The sequence below is a fragment of the Gymnoscopelus braueri genome (assembly GCF_963280865.1).
Source record: "Gymnoscopelus braueri genome assembly, chromosome: 16".
NCBI lineage: Eukaryota > Metazoa > Chordata > Actinopteri > Myctophiformes > Myctophidae > Gymnoscopelus > Gymnoscopelus braueri.
In genome coordinates, this window is record NC_137616.1 from 51,988,993 (window position 1) to 52,016,941 (window position 27,949).

General features: G+C 41.8%; 1 protein-coding gene across 1 annotated transcript in view; it reads right to left on the reverse strand.

The window, feature by feature from the left end:
* Positions 1–3,412: 3,412 nt before the first annotated feature.
* The window catches only part of LOC308102525 (uncharacterized protein), a 152,717-nt gene continuing 128,180 nt past the window's right edge, over positions 3,413–27,949 (reverse strand). The window contains exons 25-33 of the mRNA XM_080452267.1: positions 26,583–27,138; positions 21,564–21,626; positions 16,646–16,860; positions 13,185–13,285; positions 12,059–12,158; positions 8,631–8,869; positions 8,345–8,455; positions 7,516–7,660; positions 3,413–4,293 (exon numbers count right to left, since the gene is read on the reverse strand). Coding sequence (XP_080308393.1) covers positions 3,770–4,293; positions 7,516–7,660; positions 8,345–8,455; positions 8,631–8,869; positions 12,059–12,158; positions 13,185–13,285; positions 16,646–16,860; positions 21,564–21,626; positions 26,583–27,138 — 2,054 coding nt within the window. The 3' untranslated portion in view covers positions 3,413–3,769. The remainder of the gene's footprint in view (positions 4,294–7,515; positions 7,661–8,344; positions 8,456–8,630; positions 8,870–12,058; positions 12,159–13,184; positions 13,286–16,645; positions 16,861–21,563; positions 21,627–26,582; positions 27,139–27,949) is intronic.

Consider the following 27,949-nt stretch of genomic DNA (forward strand, 5'->3'; position numbering starts at 1 on the left):
ATCGAAGTTCTGGAAAGGGATCATTTTCAAGATGATTCCCGGCATTTTAAGCTCCCGCCATCTTGAAAATGATGCCTTTCTAGGAGTTTGATGTTATTTAGCATACCCAATATCCATAAAAAAATCTCTTCTATCAATTATTTGGGGTTTCAACCATATACTGAACAATCTAATATTGGATTCAGACATGAACATAGAACATGGAAATAACACATAGAAATATATGACCTAAACAAGACAGGTAAAGTCTGTGACTCATTCACCACATTCACTAATCAATAGATTATGTATCATTATCATGTTCATATTAGATTCATTAGAAATCTTGGCAAAATGTTCAGATGTTCTGTTAAAATGAACATTTTTGCCAAGATTTTTGTTTCTTTTTCAATCCCTTCCGGTTTTCTTACCTAAATCCTTTTTTCAAACGTTAGACAAAATAATTTCCACATTTATCTGGGAGGGCAAGAGTCCAAGGGCACACAGAACGCTTCTCCAGAAAAGCAAAAGTGAAGGTGGTCTCGCATTGCCCAACCTTTTACACTACTACTGGGCAGCAAACCTTCAGAGAATTCAAAATTGGTATAATTCCCCTAATCTCAATTGGTGCATAGTGGAGAGCCACTCTACATGTCTGTCATCTGTGATGGCGCTTGTCTGTGCCCCCCTCACCTCTCGCTGCCCTGATTATATTAAAAAACGGTCATACTCTCCACAATAAAAATCTGGAACCAGTTTAGGAAACACTTTAGGCTTAGCCACACAGCCCGATCTACAACAATCATTTATTTAAACCTTCCAGCTCAGACACAGCTTTTAACTTATGGAGAGAGAGAGGTTTGACCTGTTTCTCAGACTTATATTTAGAGGGCTCATTTGCCTCCTTCGAAGCTCTCCGTGCTAAGTTTAATTTACCCCATTCTCATCTGTTCTGTGCGACTACGCTCGTACTCACTTTATACCTTTTCCTCAGTCCCCAACAGGCTCAGTGGTTAGCAAGATACTCTCTCTTCCTAAGGCACAAGGCGGGATCTCGATCCTATATGATTTTATTTCATCACTGAAAGTGTTCTCGCTTGCGGGGGTTAGAGGTAAATGGGAAACGGAGCTTGAGCTTGACCTGGCAGATGAACAGTGGGAAGAGGCCCTCTTTAGGGTTAATATCCTCATGTGCTCGCTTAAGTCTAATTCAGTTCAAAATCTTGCACAGGGTTCATTTTACAAAAAGCCAGACTTAGCAACCTTTTCCCAGGGACAAGCCACACCTGTGACAGGTGTGGCTTGTCACCTGCCAACCATACCCACATGTTCTTCTCCTGTCCCAAGCTGGCCGAGTTCTGGTCCTGTTTCTTCGACACTCTCTAGGCAAAGCCCTAAATATCAACCTAGACCCATGCCCCTTGGTAGCCATCTTTGGGGTGCCCCTCACACCTGCTGGTTTCTCTGTGGGGGCAGCCGCCACAGAGAAGGCCCTGTCACCCCAGGTTTGTTTGTTTGTCCAGAGGGTGTCCAGGAGGTTGGCGTCACCCGAACTGAGGGAGCGGGAGGGGGCGTGGCGTTGGATGAGTCCAGAGATGTAGTGGGGGGCCTGGTTGTTCCACTTCCACTTTGCAGGTTTTTATTTTTGGTCATTTGTACACTATGCAAACAATATGCTCTATTTTCTTAAAACAACAGCAGCAATAATACATGACATAGTTGTGACCAAAAAAAGGTATAGGCTGAAGCTACATAGCTTATATTGCCTACCCTTTCAACATAAAATACATCCATGACAATCAAAGAAAAACAATGCAATTCTCACAAAAGTTAAATTAGAAGGAGAAGAAAAAAGAATACAGAGAAAAACAGGACAAAGGTTTTGGCTTCATAATACAATGCATGTTCACATATATGGTTATACATGTGAAAACATGATTTGTTATTTTTACTTTCTTTTTTGTATCTATTTTTGTATCTTTTTTTAGTTTTTGTTTATATAACAATCAAAATAATACATGATCACACTAGCTCTTTATACTTATTTATAATATTTGTTTTAAACATTTTTTTAAAGACAACGATCGATCTACACCTCCTCAATTCATTATCGCAACAGCTCCACAAACTTACTCCTTTTACTGATACACAGTGTTGTTTAATATTGGTTCTTGCCCATGTTGTTTCAAACATACCAGTGTTTCTAAGTTCATAATGGGTGTTTTTGGTCTCGAACAGCCTCTGAAGACAGTCTGGAAGTAAGTTATTGTAAGCTTTGAACATAATCAACAGGGTTTGGAGAACAGCCATATCCCAAAATTTTAACGTGTGTAAATTTATGAATAAGGCGTTTGTAGGCTCACGGTACTCAGTCCTCTTAATTATTCGTATAACTCTTTTCTGTAGAATAAAAATTGGTTTAACGTTGGTTTTGTAAGTAGGCTATTTCCCCATACCTCCACACAGTATGTCATGTAGGGAACTATAAGGGAACAATACAGTAAGTATAATGAGTTTTTGTTGAGGGCTTTGTAGGTAGTGATTAGTATTTTAAAGTCAATTCGGTGTTTGACTGGGAGCCAGTGAAGGTCACAGAGGACAGGAGTGATGTGGTCCCTGGATCAGGTTTTAGTGAGCAGGCGGGCGGCGGAATTTTGTACATACTGTAGTTTATTGAGAACCTTGGTGGACGTTAGATTCATTATTACTCATGTGGTGTGAAAGCATGTGAGTGAGGTACTCAAAACATGTTCCCAAGCACGCAGTGGTGGAAAGTAACTAAGTACTGTACTTAAGTACAATTGTGAGGTACTTGTACTTTTACTTGAGTATTTCCAATACTTTTACTTCTACTCCACTACATCCCAGAGGCAAATATTGTACTTTTTAATCCACTACAATTATTTGAAAACTTTAGTTACTAGTTACTTTTCAGATATAAATTATGAAATTATGAAACATACATTAACCACTTTTATTTTATACATAGGCTATTTGAAAATAACAGATCTACAAGCTCACAACGCGTCACATTGCAGCGCGTTGTGAGCTTGTAGATCTGCTATTTTCAAAAAAGGTTTTACTTTAACTTTTGGTACTTTAAGTACATTTTGATGCCAATACTTTATTACTTTTACTCAAGTAGATTTTGAATTCCGGACTTTTACTTTTACTTGTAACGCAGTATTGATACTTTTACTTTACTAAAATATCTGAGTACTTTTTCCACCAGTTCCCACGGTTGCCAGGTCTGCATCTCCCATTTAGAGCATCTCTCTTTTTCCAAAAAGCAAACATTCAATTCAATTCAAATTTATTAAAACTGCAAAGTCACACACATGTCTCAAAACAAAACAAGTTAACATGATTTACAACATTGAGGCAATAATAAAATCAATATGAAACAATGCATTATGAAAATCACAAGGCACAAAGTCCACCATATAAGACATATCAATCAATGGAGCTCGGCTTTGAAAAAAATGGCCGACTTTTTATGACTTTATGACTTCATGTCTCTGAAGCCTCAGTCCCTCTCCCTCTGAGGGAGCAGAACATCGTTAGCGTTAGCATGTAGCTAACAAAGTATCACAGACAGTTGAATGTGACATTGCCTTCCGAAAGTAATAAAACAAATCACCAATAAACGTTATCAGACTATAATCAATTATGTCATCGATTCAGAACTGTGCACGGCCGCATTGCTATGCGTCTTAGAATCTAGAATTATTTTCCATTCCTCTGATTTCTAGTCATCAGACAACATTAGGATGTTCCTATAAATGATAAATCAAGGTTTGTCCAAACCCAGTTCATGATGAACGGTGGGATCTAGTTGATGAAGTCCAGTGATCATCATCAGAGATGCTTTGTTCCCTTTGTTTCTCACCATGTCTATTAGTTGTCGTGCTTTTTCTTCTTTGTATTTCTCTGCTCTGATGGAGTTCATCTCTTCATCGTTGAGAACCTCCTCTTGCAACAGTGTGTCCAGCAGACCTTTGATCACGGCCTCTGACACTCGCTTGACGAACTCGGTACGAACAGAAAGCAGCTGCTTTGCTTCCTGTAGGGGAGTCTTCACTGTCGACACAGAAAGCAGCGGCTCTGCTTCCTGTAGGGGAGTCTTCACTGTCGACACAGAAAGCAACGACTTTGCTTCCTGTAGGGGAGTCATCACTGTCGACACAGAAAGCAGCTGCTTTGCTTCCTGTAGGGGAGTCATCACTGTCAACACAGAAAGCAGCGACTTTGCTTCCTGTAGGGGAGTCTTCACTGTCGACACAGCTAGCTGAATGGGGCTGGAGATTAAACGATCTGGAGGGAAAATAATGTATTGATGTCAGTTACAATGAATTAGTAAAGTTTACTGACTGTCAGTCAGTTTGTTCATGAAACTGTCTGTCTGTATGACAAACAAAGCATATTTTCAAAAATACTTCCTGTCTTACACAAACAAACTGACCAACAGAGGATCTTGAGATACAAATATAATAATGATTTTTATTAATAAGAATATGACAATCTGCTGATTATTATTGTTATTATGCAGAATGTTTAACAATCTGTTATCAGAATGTTTAAAGGGGTCACACCATGAATTTCGTTTTTTTTTGGGGGGGGGGGGGGGGGTATTTTTTGTGCTCCCCAGTGTCTCTTGTACCCCAAAACATTTTTTTTTTTAACATTCAGTCATTCATTCTCATTTCAGAGATTTTCAGAATGGGCGTGTCTGAACAGGCCATTTCAGAATGGCAATGCAAGTGACATCACTTGCATTGCCATTGCATTGATGATGGCCAGACAGAATTGCTCAGCAGCCCCCCCCCTGCCCAAGAGGACGTTTTGGTATTGCAGCTGAAAGTGCTGTATAAGCCAGAGACAATTGACTTGGGATGAGTATATCTGAGTGATGATTTAGGCTCAAACCTTTCGAAAAAGGTTTGAGGGACATACACCATATGATATTAAATATCAAATATTTTTTTTAAATTCATGGTGTAGATCCTTTAACAATCTGTTACGATGCAGAATGTTTAACAATCTGTTACGATGCAGAATATTTAACAATCTGTTACGATGCAGAATGTTTAACAATCTGTTACGATGCAGAATGTTTAACAATCTGTTACGATGCAGAATGTTTGACAATCTGTTACGATGCAGAATGTTTAACAATCTGTTACGATGCAGAATGTTTAACAATCTGTTACGATGCAGAATGTTTAACAATCTGTTACGATGCAGAATGTTTAACAATCTGTTATAATGCAGAATGTTTAACAATCTGTTATAATGCAGAATGTTTAACAATCTGTTATAATGCAGAATGTTTAACAATCTGTTATAATGCAGATGCAGAATGTTTAACAATCTGTTACGATGCAGAATGTTTAACAATCTGTTATAATGCAGAATGTTTAACAATCTGTTATAATGCAGATGCAGAATGTTTAACAATCTGTTACGATGCAGAATGTTTAACAATCTGTTACGATGCAGAATGTTTAACAATCTGTTACGATGCAGAATGTTTAACAATCTGTTACGATGCAGAATGTTTAACAATCTGTTACGATGCAGAATGTTTAACAATCTGTTACGATGCAGAATGTTTAACAATCTGTTACGATGCAGAATGTTTAACAATCTGTTACGATGCAGAATGTTTAACAATCTGTTATAATGCAGATGCAGAATGTTTAACAATCTGTTACGATGCAGAATGTTTAACAATCTGTTATAATGCAGAATGTTTAACAATCTGTTATAATGCAGATGCAGAATGTTTAACAATCTGTTACGATGCAGAATGTTTAACAATCTGTTACGATGCAGAATGTTTAACAATCTGTTACGATGCAGAATGTTTAACAATCTGTTATAATGCAGAATGTTTAAGTTATGCATCCAATGAGAGGTCAAGATAGGGTGAGTTCAGAGCAATACATTTGCTCTGATGTTTTCAGAGATGAGATGTTTAGACTGTTTAGACTGAAACATGCAGGAGGAGCATGACGTTCATTAGTTACAAACGGACGTGTACAGCTCACCGTTCACCAAGTTCAGTGAAATCTCTGTTTTAGTGCATTCATAAACAACACTGAGCGTGGGTGTGGGAGGGGCTGAGCACATTTTAAAGATTGAGGAATACTTTACTGAACCATACACTCTTTCATACAATTGTGCTGTAGCCTAATGTTATAAGAACAATCCCTCACTTTTTCTGTCAATTAAACATTTGACTAATTAACCATTAAATTAAGTGAAAAGAAAAAAAAACATGTTTGTGCTTTGGCCTGCGAAATTAGGATTTTATCGATGTCTAAAAGTTGAGTTGCGTGAGGAGATGGGAGATGGAGAACATGCCAGTGTCACACATGAAATGTGTAGAGCAAATTCAGGTTCTGGTGGCTGACCATTGGTCCGTCTCATCTTCATGCTTCTATTCTCAACCAATCACATACACACTTCACGTATACAGCGACCCATTTAACTCATTCCCTGCCTAGAACGACTAAAACGACTTTTGTCCTTTAACCCCCTCTGCCAAGAACGACTAAAACGACTTTTAATTTTTTCTATTTTTTATTTATTTATTTTCTTATTTTATTTTTTATTTTTTAACCCAAAGACCAAGGAGATATGATTTTTTGAAGATCTAGACTCCCATCCACTTCCTTGTTAACTTAAAACTTAAACATTTTGTATCTCGGCTCCTGAGTACTTTTTTTTTTCAATTAAAAATCTCTGGCAGTGGGCAAACGCAAAAAAAAAAAAGTTCTGGCAGTGAATGAGTTAAGAAGGGACGTTTTCATTTGTTTTTTTTTGCTCCTGCTACTGCCCTTCTATGCATTTCTGCTCACCCTCCACCACCTGATGTTTTAGATGTGCTTTTATGTACTACTGGGCCGATGTCCGTTGGGAACGATGCCCGTTGGCATTGTTGGGAATGATGCCCGTTGGCATTGTGGGAGCGATGCCCGCTGGGATTCGGGAACTCATGTCCCTCTGGTTATGCAATACCGTTGTACGCGATGTCAGAGTACGTATCACAGACGTTATTGAGTTATGCGTCGGAAACATTCACAGACCGAGATTGTGTGCATCTACAGACAGAAGGGAGGATTCAGAAGGCTCCTATTGGTAGGGAAAATGTAACTTGCTCCCCCAGATGACCTAAAATCAGATCCATTCATCACTAGACCAAATTAATGTATTGCACATTTTATATTGACTAAAATAATGTAATTCATTCCATGATTTGTCCTGAAGTGACAGAATATAAACCTATGCTATGTCTCTGACTTTTATATGGAATGGTTCAGTAACAATGTGTTTGTCCTCAGGCTGCCTCCTGCTGACATAAGGAGCTACAGGTATTGAAAAACAATGAATTGAACGACACTGAACTCCTAACTGTGGTTCAGTAGCTGTTCACTGCTCCTAGTACATAATCATAAGTACACAGGCCAAACCAAAACATGATTCCAGGTATATCCCCCCTGATCTAATGAAGTTGAATGACTGTAGATTTACCTCTCGTGATGCGTCGCTTCCACACCGTCTTGTCCTCAGGTCCCCGTAGCTCTAATTCCATTCCATTCCATTCCATTCCACTCAGATCCATGACCTCAAATAATGGATGGTAATTTGGTCCGTAATTGAGATGGTAAGGTCCAGCCTGAAGACACATACATAACAGTATTACTATTGTGTTACACTGTATTGGTGCTAGTAATAGTAGCAGTAGTAGCAGTAGTAGCAGTAGTAGTAGTAGTAGCAGCAGCAGCAGCAGCAGCAGCAGCAGCAGCAGTAGCAATAGCAGTAGCAGCAGCAGCAGTAGTAGTAGTAGTAGTAGTAGTAGCAGCAGCAGCAGTAGTAGTAGTAGCAGTAGCAGTAGCAGCAGCAGCAGTAGTAGTAGTAGTAGTAGCAGTAGTAGTAGCAGCAGTAGCAGTAGTAGTAGCAGTAGCAGTAGCAGTAGTAGTCCCCGGGTTCTATGTTCCCCACTAAGGTTATGGTTAGGTCCTATTCCCCGCTCTCCCTAAGAAACGGGGAACATAGGACCCGGGGAACATAGGTACGGTGCAGCAGCAGCAGCAGCAGCAGCAGCAGCAGCAGTAGCAGTAGCAGTAGTAGCAGCAGCAGCAGCAGCAGCAGCAGCAGCAGCAGCAGTAGCAGTAGTAGTAGCAGCAGCAGCAGCAGCAGCAGTAGCAGTAGTAGCAGCAGCAGCAGCAGCAGCAGCAGCAGCAGCAGCAGCAGCAGCAGTAGTAGTAGTAGCAGCAGCAGTAGGGACTTACGGTTGTAGTGGAAATTAAGGGTTATGGTCAGTTTTCTCAAACACAGGTTAAGTTTTAGTGTGTAGTACCTCAGGTTGTACTTCATGTGGAGGACAGTGCAGACTGTAACGTTGGGATGGGATGAGCACACACTCTGAGGTAGTATTTATGTATTTATCCTCTTCATGTTGTAATTTCACCTAAAATGACACCAACACAACTTGGTTCAATCATAAAGCCAGGTATGTGGGCAGACCTTTCAGGCTAATGTAGATGTAGATGGGCTACTTTTTGGAAATAGTCTACTTTGACTCTTTTATCCTTTCAACTCTCTGGATGCTAGGTACTTAACAGATAACATAAATATAATTTTACCTCTTTGACAAGCACATTTCCCGGCAGCAGGAACACTTTCATCTCAAGTGTTGGTTGTCGAAGGAACAGCAGAACTTGACCACGTGTTGGAAAAAAGAACTCCTTAATCTTCTCCCAGAGGAGCCCATAGAGAGACAGGTGAGTCACATTTACAACCACGTGAGTCTGGGTCACTTTCAGTGGTCGTAGGAGATTCACTGCTCCTTCATCTGTGACGTGTCCCACACAAAGGCCATGATCTGTGAAGTTTTAATATTTTGCAGACATTTAGCATAAATCCTGTCATAGAGACACAGCACCTCCCAATCTGTTCTATTGGCCGAACGCTCGCCTACAGAGTTGTACTGAACAGTAGGCTGGCTGTGAGTATCATTCTCAGCACACACAAGACATTGTAGAAGTGTTGTTCTGATTTTCACACGTTCTCCTCACTACAGACGAATCCACAGAACAGCATTCATAACTGCGACACCGCAGCTATGTGATATTGTGATAGTAATCATTACTATAGAGTGTTTGTTCAGTAACAGTGTTAAATAGATCTATATTGTGATAGTAATCATTACTATAGAGTGTTTGTTCAGTAACAGTGTTAAATAGCTCTATATTGTGATAGTAATCATTACTATAGAGTGTTTGTTCAGTAACAGTGTTAAATAGCTCTATATTGTGATAGTACTCATTACTATAGAGTGTTTGTTCAGTAACAGTGTTAAGTAGATCTATATTGTGATAGTAATCATTACTATAGAGTGTTTGTTCAGTAACAGTGTTAAATAGCTCTATATTGTGATAGTAATCATTACTATAGAGTGTTTGTTCAGTAACAGAGGTCTCTCTGCCTCTCAAGCTCTTTAGAAAACAGAAAATGTATTTTCAGGAGGGACAACAATTTCATCCAATCAGGAGAAATAACTAATTGCTCTGCTGCTCCTATAGTGTTCCAGTTATAATTGTGTCTACTCTTTTTTCTTATTCATTTCTTCCATTTTCCATAACTTACTATTTCACTTGTTTATCTTGTATCGTGTTATGAGTTCTCTCTCCTGATTAGATCAAATTGGATAAAGCATCAAATCAAGCAGCGCAGGTTGACATGAGCAGGTGTTCTGAGTCTCTGATTAGACAGCGGTCCATTATAGAGCTCATCGGTCATTATCCAGAAATAATGACCGATGATTGACCAATCAGAATCAAGCATTCAACCAAGCCTTGTAATAAATCAGAAAAGAGGGCAGAGCTAAACATCTACAATGAAGGACAAGGACTCTCAACTGAAAGCAGTGAGGAGACTCATGACTCTGTATGATAAACTGTTAAAAACTTAAGTCAAAAGATAGGAACTGTCAATTATGGACCGATCAGAAAATGGGGTGGAGCCAAGTTACACCAATGTTCAATACTTTTACTTCTACTTCACTATATCTCAGAGGCAACTATTGCACACAACAATTATTTGAAAGCTCTAGTTACTATAGTTACTTTTTTAGAGTTCAATTATTATTACATTAACTCTTTGACTGCCAGAGTATTTTCATAAAGTACTCCCCCAGTGCCAGCAATTTTCGTGTTTTTTTATTTTTATATTTTGAATTTTTCTCATGAAAATAATTAAGGACACATAATTTAAAGACCCAGCACAAATCCGCCACTAGAGAGCAGCACATGACAGCTTGATCATGTCGTTGGGTCTCTCTCACCCTTCTTGATAGATTAGACAAGGAAAAACATGAAAACGGATGTGACGTCGTCCCAGATTGTTTTGATCGGCGAAAATTACGATGTGATACACGACGGCGATGACTGATCGTCACCCAGACCATAGATTATAGAAGAGAACCGTTCCGTTTGTCCGTTATACCGTGTGAAAACCCGTTTATTTACCTATTTTGGACGAAAATGACTGGGAAAAAAAATCAAAAACCGGAAACGGAATCCAGGCCATGAAACCGGATGCAGATGTCCGTGAAGTAAGTGGAACTCGAGAATAACATTGAATATTAAGCAGCATAGCGCAATCAGAGATTAAACAATGAACGCGCGTCGACGGCCAACTGGACAAAGTAGCACTTGACGCGTTATCGCGTCGTCCGCAGTCAAAGAGTTAATAACTACTTCCATCCTATATGCACTTTGGGTATTTGAAAAAAGCAGACATACAAGCTCTTTGCAACAGTTGTTGAAAACTAGCACTTGTGCTTTATATACACTTTAAACAATGCATCTGGTTCGTCCAATGTGATTGTGATGTCCATGTCAAATAAATAAATACAAATGTCTGCTCTAGGTTACAAAATAAAAATCACACCCTGTGTGAAGTGGGCGGTGTCTTGCTAGCTAATCACAATACTGAATGGAGTCAACCAATCATGTACAAAAGATAAATACATTTATTGAAACACTATTTATGATGGACGAAACCATAACTTAAAAAAAAACAAATTTATGTTTTTTTTTTAAGTTATGGTTTCTTATAGAGGGCTATGCACATGTGTCATGTGACACTGGCCAATCACAGTCCTGAATAGACTGTGATTGGCCAATCACGGTGCAGGGTTAGGCGGGGTACTTTTTGGCCAATCACAGCGCAGGATAATTGTACAAATTTCCAAACCTTATAGGGGCGGTTTCACCGCCCAAAAACAAAGCATATCTCCTCTCAGTGAATCCAGCATGTACTGAAAGGTCATTATTAACTCTCGACTGCAGTGAAGTCTTAAAGTGACAGTACTCTACAGGTATCAACACAGTGAAGTCTTAAAGTGACAGTACTCTACAGGTATCAACACAGTGAAGTCTTAAAGTGACAGTACTCTACAGGTATCAACACAGTGAAGTCTTAAAGTGACAGTACTCTACAGGTATCAACACAGTGAAGTCTTAAAGTGACAGTACTCTACAGGTATCAACACAGTGAAGTCTTAAAGTGAGAGTACTCTACAGGTATCAACACAGTGAAGTCTTAAAGTGAGAGTACTCTACAGGTATCAACACAGTGAAGTCTTAAAGTGACAGTACTCTACAGGTATCAACACAGTGAAGTCTTAAAGTGACAGTACTCTACAGGTATCAACACAGTTGGAAAATGTTTATTTTTAAAGCCTAAAGCAAAGGCCTGATGTGATTGGCCAGTAGCATATAAAATGGCCTGTTCAGAGACACATTTTCAGAAATTCCCATAATTGAAAGTGAAAGCCTGAGTGTTCAGATTTATTTATTTGTCTGTCTGTCTGTCTGTCTGTCTGTCTGTCTGTCTGTCTGTCTGTCTGTCCGTCTGTAACTTGCTTGTTTGTTTGTTTGTTTATTTATTTATACATTTTTGGGGGGTAGAAGGGACGCAGGGGAGCCCAAAAACATGTAAAGAAAGGCAAAAGTTAATGTCATGGTGTAGCCCCTTTAATGAAGCCCAGACAGCTTGTGAGTCTTACCTGTCTCATCTCCTGATGTCTCCAGTTCTCTGACAGCGCCGGGAGGGAAAAGCCCCAACTTGCCATTCAAGCTGCCGTACCACCAGCCACTTTCATCATCCTGAAGGTACAAGACATATGGCATTATTTATCCATCTGTACTCCTGTATGTATTTTTGATGTATTGTTAAAAATGTCAGGTTTAACAGTTGGACAACATGCTCTGAAATTACATTTGTAGAGTAACACCTCCAACCAAAATGTGTGAATAAAATTCCAAACATGAAACATAATAGTTAAAAAAAAAAAAATTGACACACATAAAAATGTATGGTCACATTTATGTTGTTTGAGTATTTATGTTTTTTTTTAGGATGTTATTTTGATGAGTGAAATGTTTATATTTGAACCAGAATGGACAATTATTCTCTGGGTTGAACTCCAAGTGTCTCAGTAACACTACACACAGGAGGACTTTCTCAGTGTTGCCACCACTAGGAGGCAGTGTGGTGATAAACTCCTTTCTCATGGACTGACATTACTTCCTTATTCAGCCCAAGGTATATATAAAAGAAGGTACGGTCATCTACGTAATTTTCGCTATCATGCAATTCCAGCCGGCAGATTCGTCACACCATAAGCCGTTTCGCAATTACCGTCATCTTTGAAGGTAATTTCTCTAAAGGTCATTACACACCCGTTATAAAAACCTTATAAAGTCAATGCAAGCTTCCACATCAAAGACGAAGCCAGGCTGTCTAGCTTACAAACTACAATCACTCACTCCAACCAGGTTAATTGACCCACGGTGAGATGACATGCAAATTAACAATAGAAAACCAAAGGTTTTACAAAATCAGCTAAAGTATAGATCAGTAGCATTGCACCATTACCACCATTACCAGTATACCAGTACTAGTACATACACCATGACTTCAATGACAAGCTCTCCTTCTAACTCCACTTTATACATACATGGTGTGCAACAACATACAGGGGAATGGCTGAGAATAATGCAATTATTATATATTTCTCCCCTTTTCTTTTCTTGTCACAAGTTAGTAAGTTTGCTAGCTTGGAGTTAGTTCATACAGTATCTGTCTTCCTGCTGCTTAGCGTGTTAGCCAGGTGAGGGTAATAAATGTACCTCTTTAATGAAGTCAATGATGTCTCCCACTTTGAGCTCCAGATCATCCTCATCGTCTGGCAGGTGGTCCCACAACACCTCATACTGCCTCTTTTTCAGCTCTGCAATGACAAAGACAGGACAGACTAGAAAAAGTGTTCCTCGGAGCACAGGTCTCCGCCAGGTCAGGTAGGTTATTGTGGGAATATCAAGAATAGGACAGATCCATCGTGATCAAATTACTATAGAGCTAATGTGTACCGATTTGTGTGATGTTCGGACAAAATCTGTAGGAGTAGGCTAATATAAAATTTTCTTTTAAAAAAAATCGGCCTCCTGGTGGCGCTATAATAGGGCAATGTCAAAAGGGTGGAATTTATTCCTCAACGTAGTGCAAATGTGCGTTCAAAGTTTCACCACAATCGGACGCTGCGTTCATGTTTTGAGGCATTTTGTTAACACATTCGGTGCCAGAATTTTATAATAACAGATTACGTTCGGTGCCAGAAATCTCACCGTTGAGCTGCGCAGCGCTGTTTAAGCTGTAGACTCCAAGACGAGCAATCCATGTGAAACAAAGCATGCCTCCATTTTGCACGATGGTCCTGGCTAACGCCTGGAACGATAACATCTCTCACGCGAGTAACAATGGCGGAGCGATCGCGCATACAAAATGAGTCGTTTTCCCCAACGTAAAAAGTTTCAGAGTTATAGGGGTTTTAGAGAAGGAGATGGAACGGAAGCGGATGGGGAGCCATGTTTTTTGGCACGATGATCTATAAGGCCCTTCCTTCTCAGAATCACTGTGGGTGATTCCAGAGCTGCTCCAGCTCCTCCCGTGTGGAGAAAAAAAAAAAAAAAAAAAAGAGACTGAAAACACGGTTCAGACCGTGTTAAAAACGGGGCACTCCTGCAAACTTCAGATGAATCAAACAGATCCTTCTTGATCACATGACTATAGAGATTATATTCACCAATTTGCATGATATTTGGATAAAATCTGACGGAGAATATTTCTTTTTTACATAAGTCTGGTGGCGCTATAAAAGGAAGATGTGAAAAATCAGGGCAGAGGTTCTGCTCTGGCATCCAGGGAGTGTGCGTGCACAGTTTGGCTGCGTTCGGCCCAACGGTGCCGGAGATTAGCTGCTCACAGACAAACACACGGACACACACACACACACGGACGGACGGATGGACGGGGTGCAGTCCTTCGGCCTGGCAGAGACAAATATAGTAGTTAGACCACTAGCCTGCTCAACGGTTGATACTGTGTGTGTGTTCGTGTGTACATAGGGACACCCTTGTCTGCCTGACACACAGTCATGCACCACCACATGGAGGGGGTCTTACAACCCCCCCCGGGGGGTTGTAATCTTAATCTTGTGTCTACAAGATGACACGCTTGTCCACGAGAAAAATATATATTCTCGTGTATGTAGGGGAGGAGTTATGAAGTTCCTGTTGGGTGGGTAAGGGGAGGGGTGCAGAGAGATTGGTTCATAATGCAAGAAAATATTTTTGGGTGGAGTGTATAGTCCAAGTCAAATTTGATCCACAGAGATCCAAAACGTTTCAATATTGCAAACAATACTATCTATCAACTGACAATATTCTCTGCCACCACCTTCTGAATAACTGAACATTATGACTATTAGTTTTGTTATCTTGAGGAGATTGTGAAGCCTTGTTCCAGTAAAAAAATATATATATAACTAGATGGACATTTATTACATAATTAGTTAAGTAAAACTTAAAAGGGTGACAATTTCAGAGGGTTTTAATAGAGTCACAAACAAAATATTGGATTCCACAATTATCTAATTATATCTCTGCAATTCCAATGGATTCCTAGGCCCCCAAAACATAGGGTTAGAAACAAAAAGTACTTGTCTAGGATAAATAATGAAGGAGATTTTGGCCATCTTGAAAATAATACCTTTCCAGTGGTTAAACTTTGGTAAACTTTTAGTATGTTATTCAGGACACCTACAAAAAACAGTTGAGAAACCTTTTGTTCAAATTATTTTGGGATAAGGTGCATTTTTTTCATATATGCACCCGTCTACAAGTACATAAATAAATAATTGCTAATAGTGGCAGCGATTTTACATTTTTCATTATTTTATTTTTTTATCCCACGATTTTGTAACCCCTATTTTTCACCCAGTGCCAATGCCTAAGCTTGTAATCCTAGGCGCTACTCTCCCTCTGCCAGCCTCGGGAGAACCCCGAACTGAGCTCATGCCTCCTTCAAAGCATGAGGAGTGAGCAAGCCGTTTCTTATCACCTGACAGAGGGGAGTTTCCCCGGTAGGACGTAGCGCGTGGAAGGAACACGTTATTCCAACCAGTTCCTTTCCCCTCCATCAGGCGCCCCGGCTGACCAGCGGGAGGCCTAAGGTATGGGCACTGATGGCGCGGAGGACAGAACACGCCCCCAGCACCCACAGCGTCCCCGGCGGGAATCGAACCCATGACCTTCTAGCTGTGAGGCGACAGCGCTACCGACTGTGCCACCGTGCCCCCCATTTTTCTTACCTTTTCAAGTGGTCACTAAATATTTATATCCAGTATGATCAATCCCCCAAAAGTAGCTAAACACAAAAGCTTTCACTGTGCTTCCGCAAAAAAAAAAAAAAATCACTGCGACCCCTCCCCCACTTGTTATGGGCCGTTGAAAATAGCATTTCTCGTCAAAAATGCAGGGGAAAAAAAGGAACTCACGTGATCTCCTAGATCTCTCAATGACTGAGCCTGAAATGGTGGCTCATAGGTTGTGCAACAGGGCCATCTAGTGGTAAACACTGAAAACACGGTTTGGACGTTTTACACTGTAGGACCTCAATGGAAACAAGACCGTTAGGACTTTTTTGGACGGACGTTTTAGACAAAGTATTATAAATGTAATTGTGATGTTTTAATTTTTGCCTAATAAAATATTCTATCAATTTCACACGTCAATGGCACTGACTGAGTTTAGGTCTTTTATGTACACTGAGCGAGTTTGAGGTGGATCTGACAAATCTCCTAGGAGGAGTTTGTTAAAGTACGATCCGTAAATATGTCATAGAATGCACTAAAACGCCACAATAAATTCAAAATGGCTGACTTCCTGTTGGGTTTAGGTCCTGGTTCCAAGAAACGTTTTTGTAAGTCGGGACATGATACAGGGGTGAACCAATTTTCGTACGAGTAGGTGAAACCTTATTGTAGCTTGTAGGGATTCAACTTTGAAATTGTGTCGGGGGCGCCCCTTTTTGAAACAGATAAATTATGTAATTTCTCGCCACTTGTCAAGTGTGTGCAAAGTTGCGTAACATAGTATTGTATGTTACTCTGTGTCACTTTGAACAAGAAACTTGAAACTGATTGGACAATGCTAAGAGCAGTCAGTACTCACCAGGTGTGATGGCACAGTGAGGCAGGTGTAGCTAACTCACCAGGTATGATGGCACAGTGTGGCAGGTGTAGCCGACTCACCAGGTATGATGGCACAGTGAGGCAGGTGTAGCTGGCGGACAGACTCCTGAGGACACTGGATGTCAAACAGAGGACCTGCAGGAGGCCTTCCTGTTGTCTGGAGACATCTTTCATCCCACTGAACAGTCCTTAGGAGGACTTCTCCTTCCCCTGTCGTTCCAAACACCAACCCTGTCACATTGCACTGGAACAGCCCCGCCCCGGGGAGCTGGAACCTGTGACACAAATCATAAATTTTTATTTCTAACGATACATGTAACCGTGACGAACCGTTTCGGTACAGGCTGTGTGGTTCCGTACACACGCCCGTAGCAAATTAGTGTCCAGAAAATAATCATTTTGGATGTGGAACTAAAATACATTGTTTCCACACAGACATATTAAGCTGTTGCACGATACACACTCACAACAACACATGGGAAGAGGAGCACTTACTCTTCTTACCTCACCTGATCCACTTGTTACATTCAATGATAAATTAATTAGCTAGTCTCTGTCACATATTGTGGCTGTCACTTAACAATTGGTGACCTATCGACTTCTGTTACCAGTCTGTGTTGGTTGTGTATTTCAGGACCACAATGGAAATAAGTCCATGTACTTTTTTGTGTTATATCCTGGAACTGCTGTCAACCTATCTGATAACTTGTTCATGTATTGTTATAGATCCTGTACACATCCTACCTGGGTCGCGGTTTTTCCCCCCGTTCTGAATTCCCATAGACGTGTTTAATATCGCGTCAAATAAGAACTGTGTTCCAAAAATAAACAAATGACTCTTATGGATATGAAGCATCATCAACTGACGGTGAGAAAACGCTAATGTTACTTACGCCGAATTAGTTTAATTTTCGCCAATAACAGACTGTATCAAATATGAGTGACCGACTATCATAAACGATACAGAACCTCCTCCCTGACAATTTCGCCAATATAGCAGAGACAGTTTGTTTATTTTTGGACCCAAATTCTTATATGAGACGATTCTACGATGACCCAATGTTATTCTCCATAGAGAAATTACTTTACGAACCAGGGGATGAACGAGTGACGTCAGGACTTCTGTACTCTATTGCTTTTCAAATAAAGTCAACTAAACTAAATGCAATATGTCACCACTTTTGGTGTGACAGTGTCAAAACGGCGTATTAGTATTAGTGGTATTTGGTTCAGAATAAAATGAATCGATAACGCTGGTGCGACCAATTAAAATGTTTAGTGACACTTGATAGAATCATGGGCTCATGTGCAACCAACATCACTTCTTTATGAGCATAAATCTGAGAAGGAGTCAGTGCTGTGCCATCTCTTGTTGTGATTGTGCATGAGAGACAGATGTGCATGTTTGCTGGGAACCAGCAGGTCTCATCTAAATATCAAGTTGAATGCATATGCAGAATCTAAATATTAAGTTAAATGTTTATGCAGAATGTGAGCGGTGTGATTTTGGTTAGAGTGGTGCTCTTTTGAACCGACTTTGAAAGGAATAGAAAAGCTACATTCTTTAAAGAGGTGGTGCCATGGTTTTATACTTTTTCTGTTTTGTATGTGTCTATACAGTTAATATTACTCTAATAGACCCCCTGACGTGGTTATAATATGCAAATGTATCTTCCTTGTGTATTTCTGGGTTCTTCCTGTAGGCTGAAAGCTTTTGTGTCCAAAGGCCCAATCGAAATGCACCGCTTTTACTACGTGCTAAAAACATCCCCTCCCCTTATTATCATACAACCACAGCTGTGGGCGTGGCTATCTCAAACACACATGTACGACTGTGACGCCCCATTCACACGCTGATCAATGGACGCCATTCACACCAGGTTGTTGTCTTTATATCTGCTAAATAAACTTTTCTGTGCTTTCACTGGCCCGACACTTTAATATAGCCTACATTATCCTGAGGACACAGAAAGCAACACCTCAGGAGTGTTACCAGTGAGTTAAAAGTAACATCTATCAACCCAAATAAAAGTAATGAACAAACATGAAACGGTTTGACTCGAGTCTCGCCGTCCACTGTAGCTACGTGATTCGGTCCCGCGTCAAGAACGTAAGATCCCTTCTTCTGAACATGGTATGAAAAATGTAAAGGCAGTCGTGGTAACCTACATATATGTCTGTGGTTCCGACGGTCTGAAAAAACACATCGATGGGTTGTAACAACCGTTTAAACCAGGTTGTTTTTGTCACCATGCACTGAATTAAAAGGCAAGTTCCTTATTGAGAGAGCGGCTCCATGTTAACGCCTATGCGTGTTACCGACAAGGAGCGTCTCTGCATGTTAAATGCAACGTAGGCTGGAATAAAACCCTGGTTCAAAACGTTGTTTCAACACATTGATTGATTGAATACTTTATTTAGAAAGACATGGTAAAAGTACATGGAAGTACAATTCACAATACAAGGTCTACTAAACTGGATCGCTCATAAAAGCACAGTGGCTTATTTAAAATGAGATCCCTGTGCCCTCAAATCATGATGAACATCCATTAACTTTTCCAGACCGTTAGAACTAAAGACATCTGTATGACGCCGCGACTACCTTTACATTTTTCATACGATGTTCAAAAGAATAGAATAGGACATTTGCGCCCACGGACCTTGCCGACGAGTCATACGGTTTCAATGGTAACCAGAAGACTCGCCCCCAAAAACACGCTTGCCCCCATTTTTTTATTCTTGTATTTGTTTACTGAGGTTACGGTTAGAATAGGTTTAGGGTTAGCCATAGTTTACTGAGGTTATGTTTAAGAATAAGGTTAGGTTTAGGCATAGTTTACGGAGGTTAAGTTTAGGAACACCAGGTGAATACCGCCGGATTCGCCCCGGGGCCAGAGCTAGTTGTTGCGTTGGGGACATATGTGTTTTTTTAATAATAAATGCAACACTTATTACTGTGAACATGAAGTATTCCTAGGTGAACATAAGTGTATTTTTGAGGAAATAGAATGGTGGAGACGGCTCCAATGAATGTACAAAATGAGAGCACAGTGAGATGTTTTACTAGCCTATCATACATACTGTAATCTAACATTATCACTTCTGTATGCAACTCCTCAGTTGCTGTATCATTTGAAACAGCCTTAATATAATACATAACGTCTGTGAAATGCTAGATTAGAGTGAAAGATCAACTGACAGCTAGTCAGTATTACAATCAACAGTGTCCAATAAACTACATGTTCATAGTTTACATTCTAAGTTAAGGGGATGTTCAAATAAATATAGATAAATGGGAATGTAAGGTTGAAGATATGCCCTACACAGTCACACTGTAACAATAGTATAATGTGTGCAGTGATGATGTAAATATGATGATATAGTCAAGTCATTGAAGGCAATACTATTTCCCTCTAAAATATTATGCATGATCTCTTTCCAAGCTTTGCTGATAGGTGTTAAATGCCATATCAAACAATCTGTAAAGACTGTGGCTACCCAGCTGTCACAGCTGTTCTAGACCAGTTGTTCTCAAACCTTTTCATGTCAAGTACCCCCAAATTAAAATGTAGAAGAAGTAATAATAAAAATAAATAAAAAATCCCTAAGATGTTTTGAAAACAAAAAATAGCTAAATCAGTGTAACCAGTTAAAACCTACGTATATGCGTAGGCTATTTGAAAATAGCAGATCTACAAGCTCACAACGTGTCGCATCTGCTATTTTCAAATAGCCAATGTATAGGTTTCAACTGGTTACACTGATTTTGATGCTAAACACATTTTGCTGTGGACCCTCTGGAACCCCCTCAAGGACCCCTGGGGGTCCCCAGACCCCAGGTTTGACAGCCACTGCTCTAGAGCATTTAGTAAACAACTGGGAAGGGCCATGGGTTGGAGGAGGGACTAGGACAGGTGGGTGGTCTTGTAGGAGGAGGGACTAGGACAGGTGGGTGGTCTTGTAGGAGGAGGGACTAGGACAGGTGGGTGGTCTTGTAGGAGGAGGGACTAGGACAGGTGGGTGGTCTTGTAGGAGGAGGGACTAGGACAGGTGGGTGGTCTTGTAGGAGGAGGGACTAGGACAGGTGGGTGGTCTTATAGGAGGAGGGGCTAGGACAGGTGGGTGGTCTTGTTGGAGGAGGGACTAGGACAGGTGGGTGGTCTTGTAGGAGGAGGGACTAGGACAGGTGGGTGGTCTTGTAGGAGGAGGGACTAGGACAGGTGGGTGGTCTTGTAGGAGGAGGCTGATATGATCATGTTTTAGGGGGGGGGGGGGATCACGGCACCCCGTCTTTAAACAAATATTTACCTTATGAAAAGGTTTCTATTATTTTATTTGAGAACTTTGTTTGCTGGTATTTTGGCTTTTAAGTCAACTTTTTGTGAGGTCAACTAGTGTGAGGGTTCATAGATCCAATCTGAACTGATTTCCCCAGTTGCTCACAGGACGGTCGGGGCCGTCCGTCCGTTTTCAAACATGTTTGATATTTATCTGGATCACTACTGTATGGAACGGCACAGCGGGGGGCCGAGAGAAAGACACTGCTGTGTGCGCGCACGCACGTACGCACGCACGTATCTTTTGAGCTGCGATATGAGTATTTAGCACACAGTAGGCTATATCAGGGGTTCTCAAAGTGGGGTCCTGGGACCATTTTTAACACCATAAATCTTGTATGGGTTCCTTGGCGCATAATCTATTCAGATGGGGGTCCACGGCCAAATACACATGAATTTAGGGGTCCTTGACATGAAAAAGATTGAGAACCACTGGGCTATATCATAAGATGACGGCTTGGCTCGCTGTTATCTTCAGTGTAGCTGCTGTGATGTTATGGTCCATAGCCTGCTGATCCTTCATAGTTCTTAAATACATTGATTTAGCAAAATGTTGCAAGTGTCTCTGTGTCATGTCACTGCACAGTGAGTTCAATGGAAGTCTCTATGCATTGGTTGTGTGTTCTGTGAGACTTACATACCTGTATTCATTGGTTGTGTGGTCTGTGAGCACGATGGGAGAAACACTGGATGGAAGGACTTCTCTGAAAGACGGAACAAAAAAATAAATCAGGGATTTGGGAAAATATCAAAATGTGGCATAATGTTGTGTCTTTACCTAATTGTAATCACTAAATATGTTTTTTACTTAGATATGCTACATATATAGATACATTCACAAATTGTTGCATCGCGATGCACTGTGAGCTTGTAGATCGGCTATTTTTCTTCAAATATTTTACTATGTTTTAGTTCGTTTTGTAAACATTTTTTTTTTCTTAAAGTCTTGTTTTTAATTTTATTTCATTGAACTAAACTAGTTGTAGCTATTTCATTAGTTGTACACATAGTTAGTTTTATAAACACTAAACAGTTTCATTTATTTAGTATAAACAGTGAAAACAAATTTTTCTAAGTTTTAAAGACAAAGTCTCTTGACCTTTCATTTTAAATATTAATGTTATATATCAGTGGATCTCAACCTGTGGAACGCGAGGCCCCTCTGGTACACAGAGCAACCTCCCCAAAAAAGAAAAAAGTGGGGACAGAGATATAAAATAATATAAAAACATATGATAGGCTACTATCGAAATACTGTTATGAATTATTTATAACTTTACCATGATATCATGGAAATGGGATTTAAAAACAAGTTTTGCTTTCCTGTATATTAAAACGTTGTCAGTGCCGTGTTACGTGTTTCTGTTGGCTTTGTGTCGGTGATGCCGCCGCGATGTTAACCGAAAGACTCGCCCCAAAACACGCTCGCTCCCATTTTTTGGGCGGACCAGCGGTCCCTCTGTCTCTCTGTCTGTGTCTCTGTCTGTCTCTCTGTGTCTCTGTCTCTCTGTGTCTCTGCCTGTCTCTCTGTGTCTCTGCCTGTCTCTCTGTGTCTCTGTCTAGCTCTCTGTGTCTCTGCGTCTCTGTGTCTCTGTGTCTCTGCCTGTCTCTCTGTGTCTCTGTCTAGCTCTCTGTGTCTCTGCCTGTGTCTCTGTGTCTCTGCCTGTCTCTCTGTGTCTCTGCCTGTCTCTCTCTCTATCTCTCTGTGTCTCTGTGTCTCTGCCTGTCTCTCTCTCTATCTCTCTGTGTCTCTGTGTCTCTGCCTGTCTCTCTGTGTCTCTGCCTGTCTCTCTGTGTCTCTGTCTGTCTCTCTGTGTCTCTGCCTGTCTCTCTCTCTATCTCTCTGTGTCTCTGTCTGTCTCTCTGTGTCTCTGCCTGTCTCTCTCTCTATCTCTCTGTGTCTCTGTGTCTCTGCCTGTCTCTCTGTGTCTCTGCCTGTCTCTCTGTGTCTCTGTCTGTCTCTCTGTGTCTCTGCCTGTCTCTCTGTGTCTCTGCCTGTCTCTCTGTGTCTCTGCCTGTCTCTCTGTGTCTCTGTCTGTCTCTCTGTGTCTCTGCCTGTCTCTCTGTGTCTCTGTCTAGCTCTCTGTGTCTCTGCCTGTGTCTCTGTGTCTCTGCCTGTCTCTCTGTGTCTCTGCCTGTCTCTCTCTCTATCTCTCTGTGTCTCTGTGTCTCTGCCTGTCTCTCTCTCTATCTCTCTGTGTCTCTGTGTCTCTGCCTGTCTCTCTGTGTCTCTGCCTGTCTCTCTGTGTCTCTGTCTGTCTCTCTGTGTCTCTGCCTGTCTCTCTCTCTATCTCTCTGTGTCTCTGTCTGTCTCTCTGTGTCTCTGCCTGTCTCTCTCTCTATCTCTCTGTGTCTCTGCCTGTCTCTGTGTCTCTGCCTGTCTCTCTGTGTCTCTGTCTGTCTCTCTGTGTCTCTGCCTGTCTCTCTGTGTCTCTGCCTGTCTCTCTGTGTCTCTGCCTGTCTCTCTGTGTCTCTGTCTGTCTCTCTGTGTCTCTGTCTGTCTCTCTGTGTCTCTGCCTGTCTCTCTGTGTCTCTGCCTGTCTCTCTGTGTCTCTGCCTGTCTCTCTGTGTCTCTGTCTGTCTCTCTGTGTCTCTGTCTGTCTCTCTGTGTCTCTGCCTGTCTCTCTGTGTCTCTGTCTGTCTCTCTGTGTCTCTGCCTGTCTCTCTGTGTCTCTGCCTGTCTCTCTGTGTCTCTGCCTGTCTCTCTGTGTCTCTGTCTGTCTCTCTGTGTCTCTGTCTGTGTCTCTGTCTGTCTCTCTGTGTCTCTGCCTGTCTCTCTGTGTCTCTGCCTGTCTCTCTGTGTCTCTGCCTGTCTCTCTGTGTCTCTGCCTGTCTCTCTGTGTCTCTGTCTGTCTCTCTGTGTCTCTGCCTGTCTCTCTGTGTCTCTGCCTGTCTCTCTGTGTCTCTGTCTGTCTCTCTGTGTCTCTGTCTGTCTCTCTGTGTCTCTGCCTGTCTCTCTGTGTCTCTGTCTGTCTCTCTGTCTCTCTGTGTCTCTGTCTGTCTCTCTGTGTCTCTGCCTGTCTCTCTGTGTCTCTGTCTGTCTCTCTGTGTCTCTTCCTGTCTCTCTGTGTCTCTGTCTGTCTCTCTGTGTCTCTGCCTGTCTCTCTGTGTCTGTCTCTCTGTGTCTCTGCCTGTCTCTCTGTGTCTCTGTCTGTCTCTATGTGTCTATGTCTGTCTCTCTGTGTCTCTGTCTGTCTCTCTGTGTCTCTGCCTGTCTCTCTGTGTCTCTTCCTGTCTCTCTGTGTCTCTGCCTGTCTCTCTGTGTCTCTGTCTGTCTCTCTGTGTCTCTGCCTGTCTCTCTGTGTCTCTGTCTGTCTCTCTCTCTATCTCTCTGTGTCTCTGCCTGTCTCTCTGTGTCTCTGCCTGTCTCTCTGTCTCTCTGTGTCTCTGCCTGTCTCTGCCTGTCTCTCTGTGTCTCTGCCTGTCTCTCTGTCTCTCTGTGTCTCTGCCTGTCTCTCTCTCTATCTCTCTGTGTCTCCGCCTGTCTGTCTCTCTGTCTGTCTGTGTCTCTGTCTGTCTGTGTCTCTGTCTGTCTGTCTGTCTGTGTCTCTGTCTGTCTGTCTGTCTGTCTGTGTCTCTGTCTGTCTGTCTGTGTCTCTGTGTCTCTGTCTGTCTGTCTGTGTCTCTGTCTGTCTGTCTGTCTGTCTGTCTGTCTGTCTGTCTGTCTGTGTCTCTGTCTCTCTGTGTCTCTGCCTGTGTCTCTGCCTGTCTCTCTGTGTCTCTGCCTGTCTCTCTGTCTGTCTGTGTCTCTGTCTGTCTGTCTGTCTGTGTCTCTGTCTGTCTGTCTGTCTGTCTGTCTGTCTGTCTGTCTGTGTCTCTGTCTGTCTGTCTGTCTGTGTCTCTGTCTGTCTGTCTGTGTCTCTGTCTGTCTGTCTGTCTGTCTGTCTGTCTGTCTGTCTGTCTGTGTCTCTGTCTCTCTGTGTCTCTGCCTGTCTCTCTGTGTCTCTCTCTGTCTCTCTGTGTCTCTGCCTGTCTCTCTGTGTCTCTGCCTGTCTCTCTGTGTCTCTGCCTGTCTCTCTGTCTGTCTGTGTCTCTGCCTGTCTCTCTCTCTATCTCTCTGTGTCTCTGTCTGTCTGTCTCTCTGTCTGTCTCTCGGTGTCTCCGCCTGTCTGTCTCTCTGTCTGTCTCTCTGTGTCTCCGCCTGTCTGTCTGTCTGTCTCTCTCTGTCTCTCGGTGTCTCCGCCTGTCTGTCTGTCTGTCTCTCTGTCTGTCTCTGTGTCTCCGCCTGTCTGTCTGTCTGTCTCTCTGTCTGTCTCTCTGTGTCTCCGCCTGTCTGTCTGTCTGTCTCTCTGTCTGTCTCTCGGTGTCTCCGCCTGTCTGTCTCTCTGTCTGTCTCTCTGTGTCTCCGCCTGTCTGTCTGTCTGTCGGTCTCTCTGTGTCTCCGTCTGTCTGTCTGTCTGTCTGTCTGTGTCTCTGTCTGTCTGTCTGTCTGTGTCTCTGTCTGTCTGTCTGTCTGTGGCTATGTCTGTCTGTGTCTCTGTCTGTCTGTCTGTCTGTGTCTCTGTCTGTCTGTCTGTCTGTCTGTCTGTCTGTCTGTCTGTCTGTGTCTCTGTCTGTCTGTCTGTGTCTCTGTCTGTCTGTCTGTGTCTCTGTCTGTCTGTCTGTGTCTCTGTGTCTCTGTGTCTCTGTCTGTCTGTCTGTCTGTGTCTCTGTCTGTCTGTCTGTCTGTCTGTCTGTCTGTCTGTCTCGCTGTGTCTCTGTCTGTCTGTCTCTCTCTCTCTCAGTCATAATGGTGGTACTTGGTGTAAAAAGGTTGAGAACCATTCATGTTAAATATGATGTTGTTATTCAAATCTTTGTGTTTTGTCAATTATTTTGGGTCCCACTTGTAATATCCTCACGGCCCACCAGTGGGCCCCGACCTACAGGTTGAGAAACACTAACCTTTGCTAATTGTTGAGTAATATCAGATCTATAATGCATGTACAACATGCATTATATAAAGACCAAAAATACCAGATCTATAAAACATCTACATGTTACAGATCATGTTATAAACACAGAAAATACCAGATCTATAAAACATGCTACAGATCATGTTTAAACACATAAAATACCAGATCTATAAAACATCTACATGTTACAGATCATGTTATAACACATAAAATACCAGATCTATAAAACATGCTACAGATCATGTTATAAACACATAAAATACCAGATCTATAAAACATCTACATGTTACAGATCATGTTAGAAACAACACCAAAAATAACAGATCTACAACATTATTGGACATTGAAAATAATAGATCTATAATGCATCTGCAACACCGCAAAGATCACGCTATAAACCAAACTGAAAATAACAGATCTATACTGCATCTGTAACATGCGTTGTGAGCTTGTCTATTTGCAGGTGTGCAGTGAGTATAACTCAGGCTTTAGGACTTTAAAAAAGAAGAAAAATGTGTAAAGAAGTAAAGACGCTCACGTGTGTGTGTGTGTGTGAGAGAGAGAGAGAGAGAGAGAGAGAGAGAGAGAGAGAGAGAGAGAGAGAGTGTGTGCGTGTGTGTGCGTGTGTGTGCGTGAGAGAGAGAGAGAGAGAGAGAGAGAGAGAGAGTGTGTGTGTGTGTGTGTGTGTGTGTGTGTGCTCACGTGTGTGTGTGTGTGTGTGTGTGTGTGTGTGTGTGTGTGTGTGTGTGTGTGTGTGTAACTTACTCTATCTGACACAAAGACACTGAGGAGCCTCCCCCCACAGTGAATCCAGCATAGAGAGGTTCAGTGAAAGTGGTCTGGAAGCTGTACAGGTGTGTGTGTGAGTCAGAGGACAGTCTGTAGAAAGACAGGACGCCAGCAGGACAATCCACATACACTGCTACTCTGTAGACTCTGTCCTCACTGTAGGAGCCAGAGGGACGGACAGGGAGGAAGGTTGTCTTCTTGTTGTGAACCACAGAGTATCTGTTGTCTTCACCATCACAAAGCAGAGTCCAGGACTTGTCATTGAATCCTAACTTACAGTCATCACCCACTCCTCTCCTGTTGATGCCTCTGTAAGTCACTGCTATATGAACCCCTCTTCCACTCCACTCTACCTCCCAGTAACAGCCTCCAGTCAGACCCTCTCTACACAGAACCTGTTGCCAGCCCTGAAATCTGTCTGGATGGTCAGGATATGATTGATCCTCTCTGGTCCCTGTCACCTTTCTGTTGTTCTCAGACAGAGAGAGGTCTCTGAATGCTGTGTTTGTGTCCAGTGTGAGAGGACACACACCTGATGGAGAGAACAACAAACAATATGTCATTACATCATAAAGTACTGAGTAGAGATGTAACGGTATGTGTGAAAAATGGTAGTTTTTTAAGAGAGGACTGTATGTTCATAGGGGTTGAAGCTATGCCCACCACAGGGCTCCGGTCATAGAGCATGTATTCAAAGATGACACTTGATGGCAGTTTATGGGTTTTTATGTAGAATGGTAGTTGGCAGATACAAACATACACAGTGATCAATGGTATCTGAAATAATGACATAAATATACAGAAATGGAAACAGTGAACTAATATCCTATGCAAACTAGGATACAGCACATAGCACATCACTGCAGTGAGCCATGAACCATGAAGCCATTAGCTTAGACCTACTTAGCCTGCTCACACACACACACACAGAATAGGCCCTGTTGTTAGCTTAGCCACTGAACTTTAGCTAGCACATACTGTTACAAAAACGAACTTTTAAAACCACACACAGATCAATTCTGATACAATGAACATGTTACCACATGAACCAATATTGCACTATATAGACAAAAACAAACTCACTTCGTCAAGAACGCATTCTTAAGTGCATATGTTTGTGTGTAGCTGCATATGGGAAGCACAACTGTAAACAACTGGGGTCCTCTTTTACTGGAGTGCCCAAACAGGAGCCTCAACTAAAGTGCAAATTGGGGCCTCAGAAAACTACAGGGCGCCTGAAGCACTCCTGCACTAAATTAATTAGGACAATAAATGTGGGTATAGGGAATTTTGTACAGTATGACATTTCATAGTACGGTTCAGTATGAACCTAAATACCACAG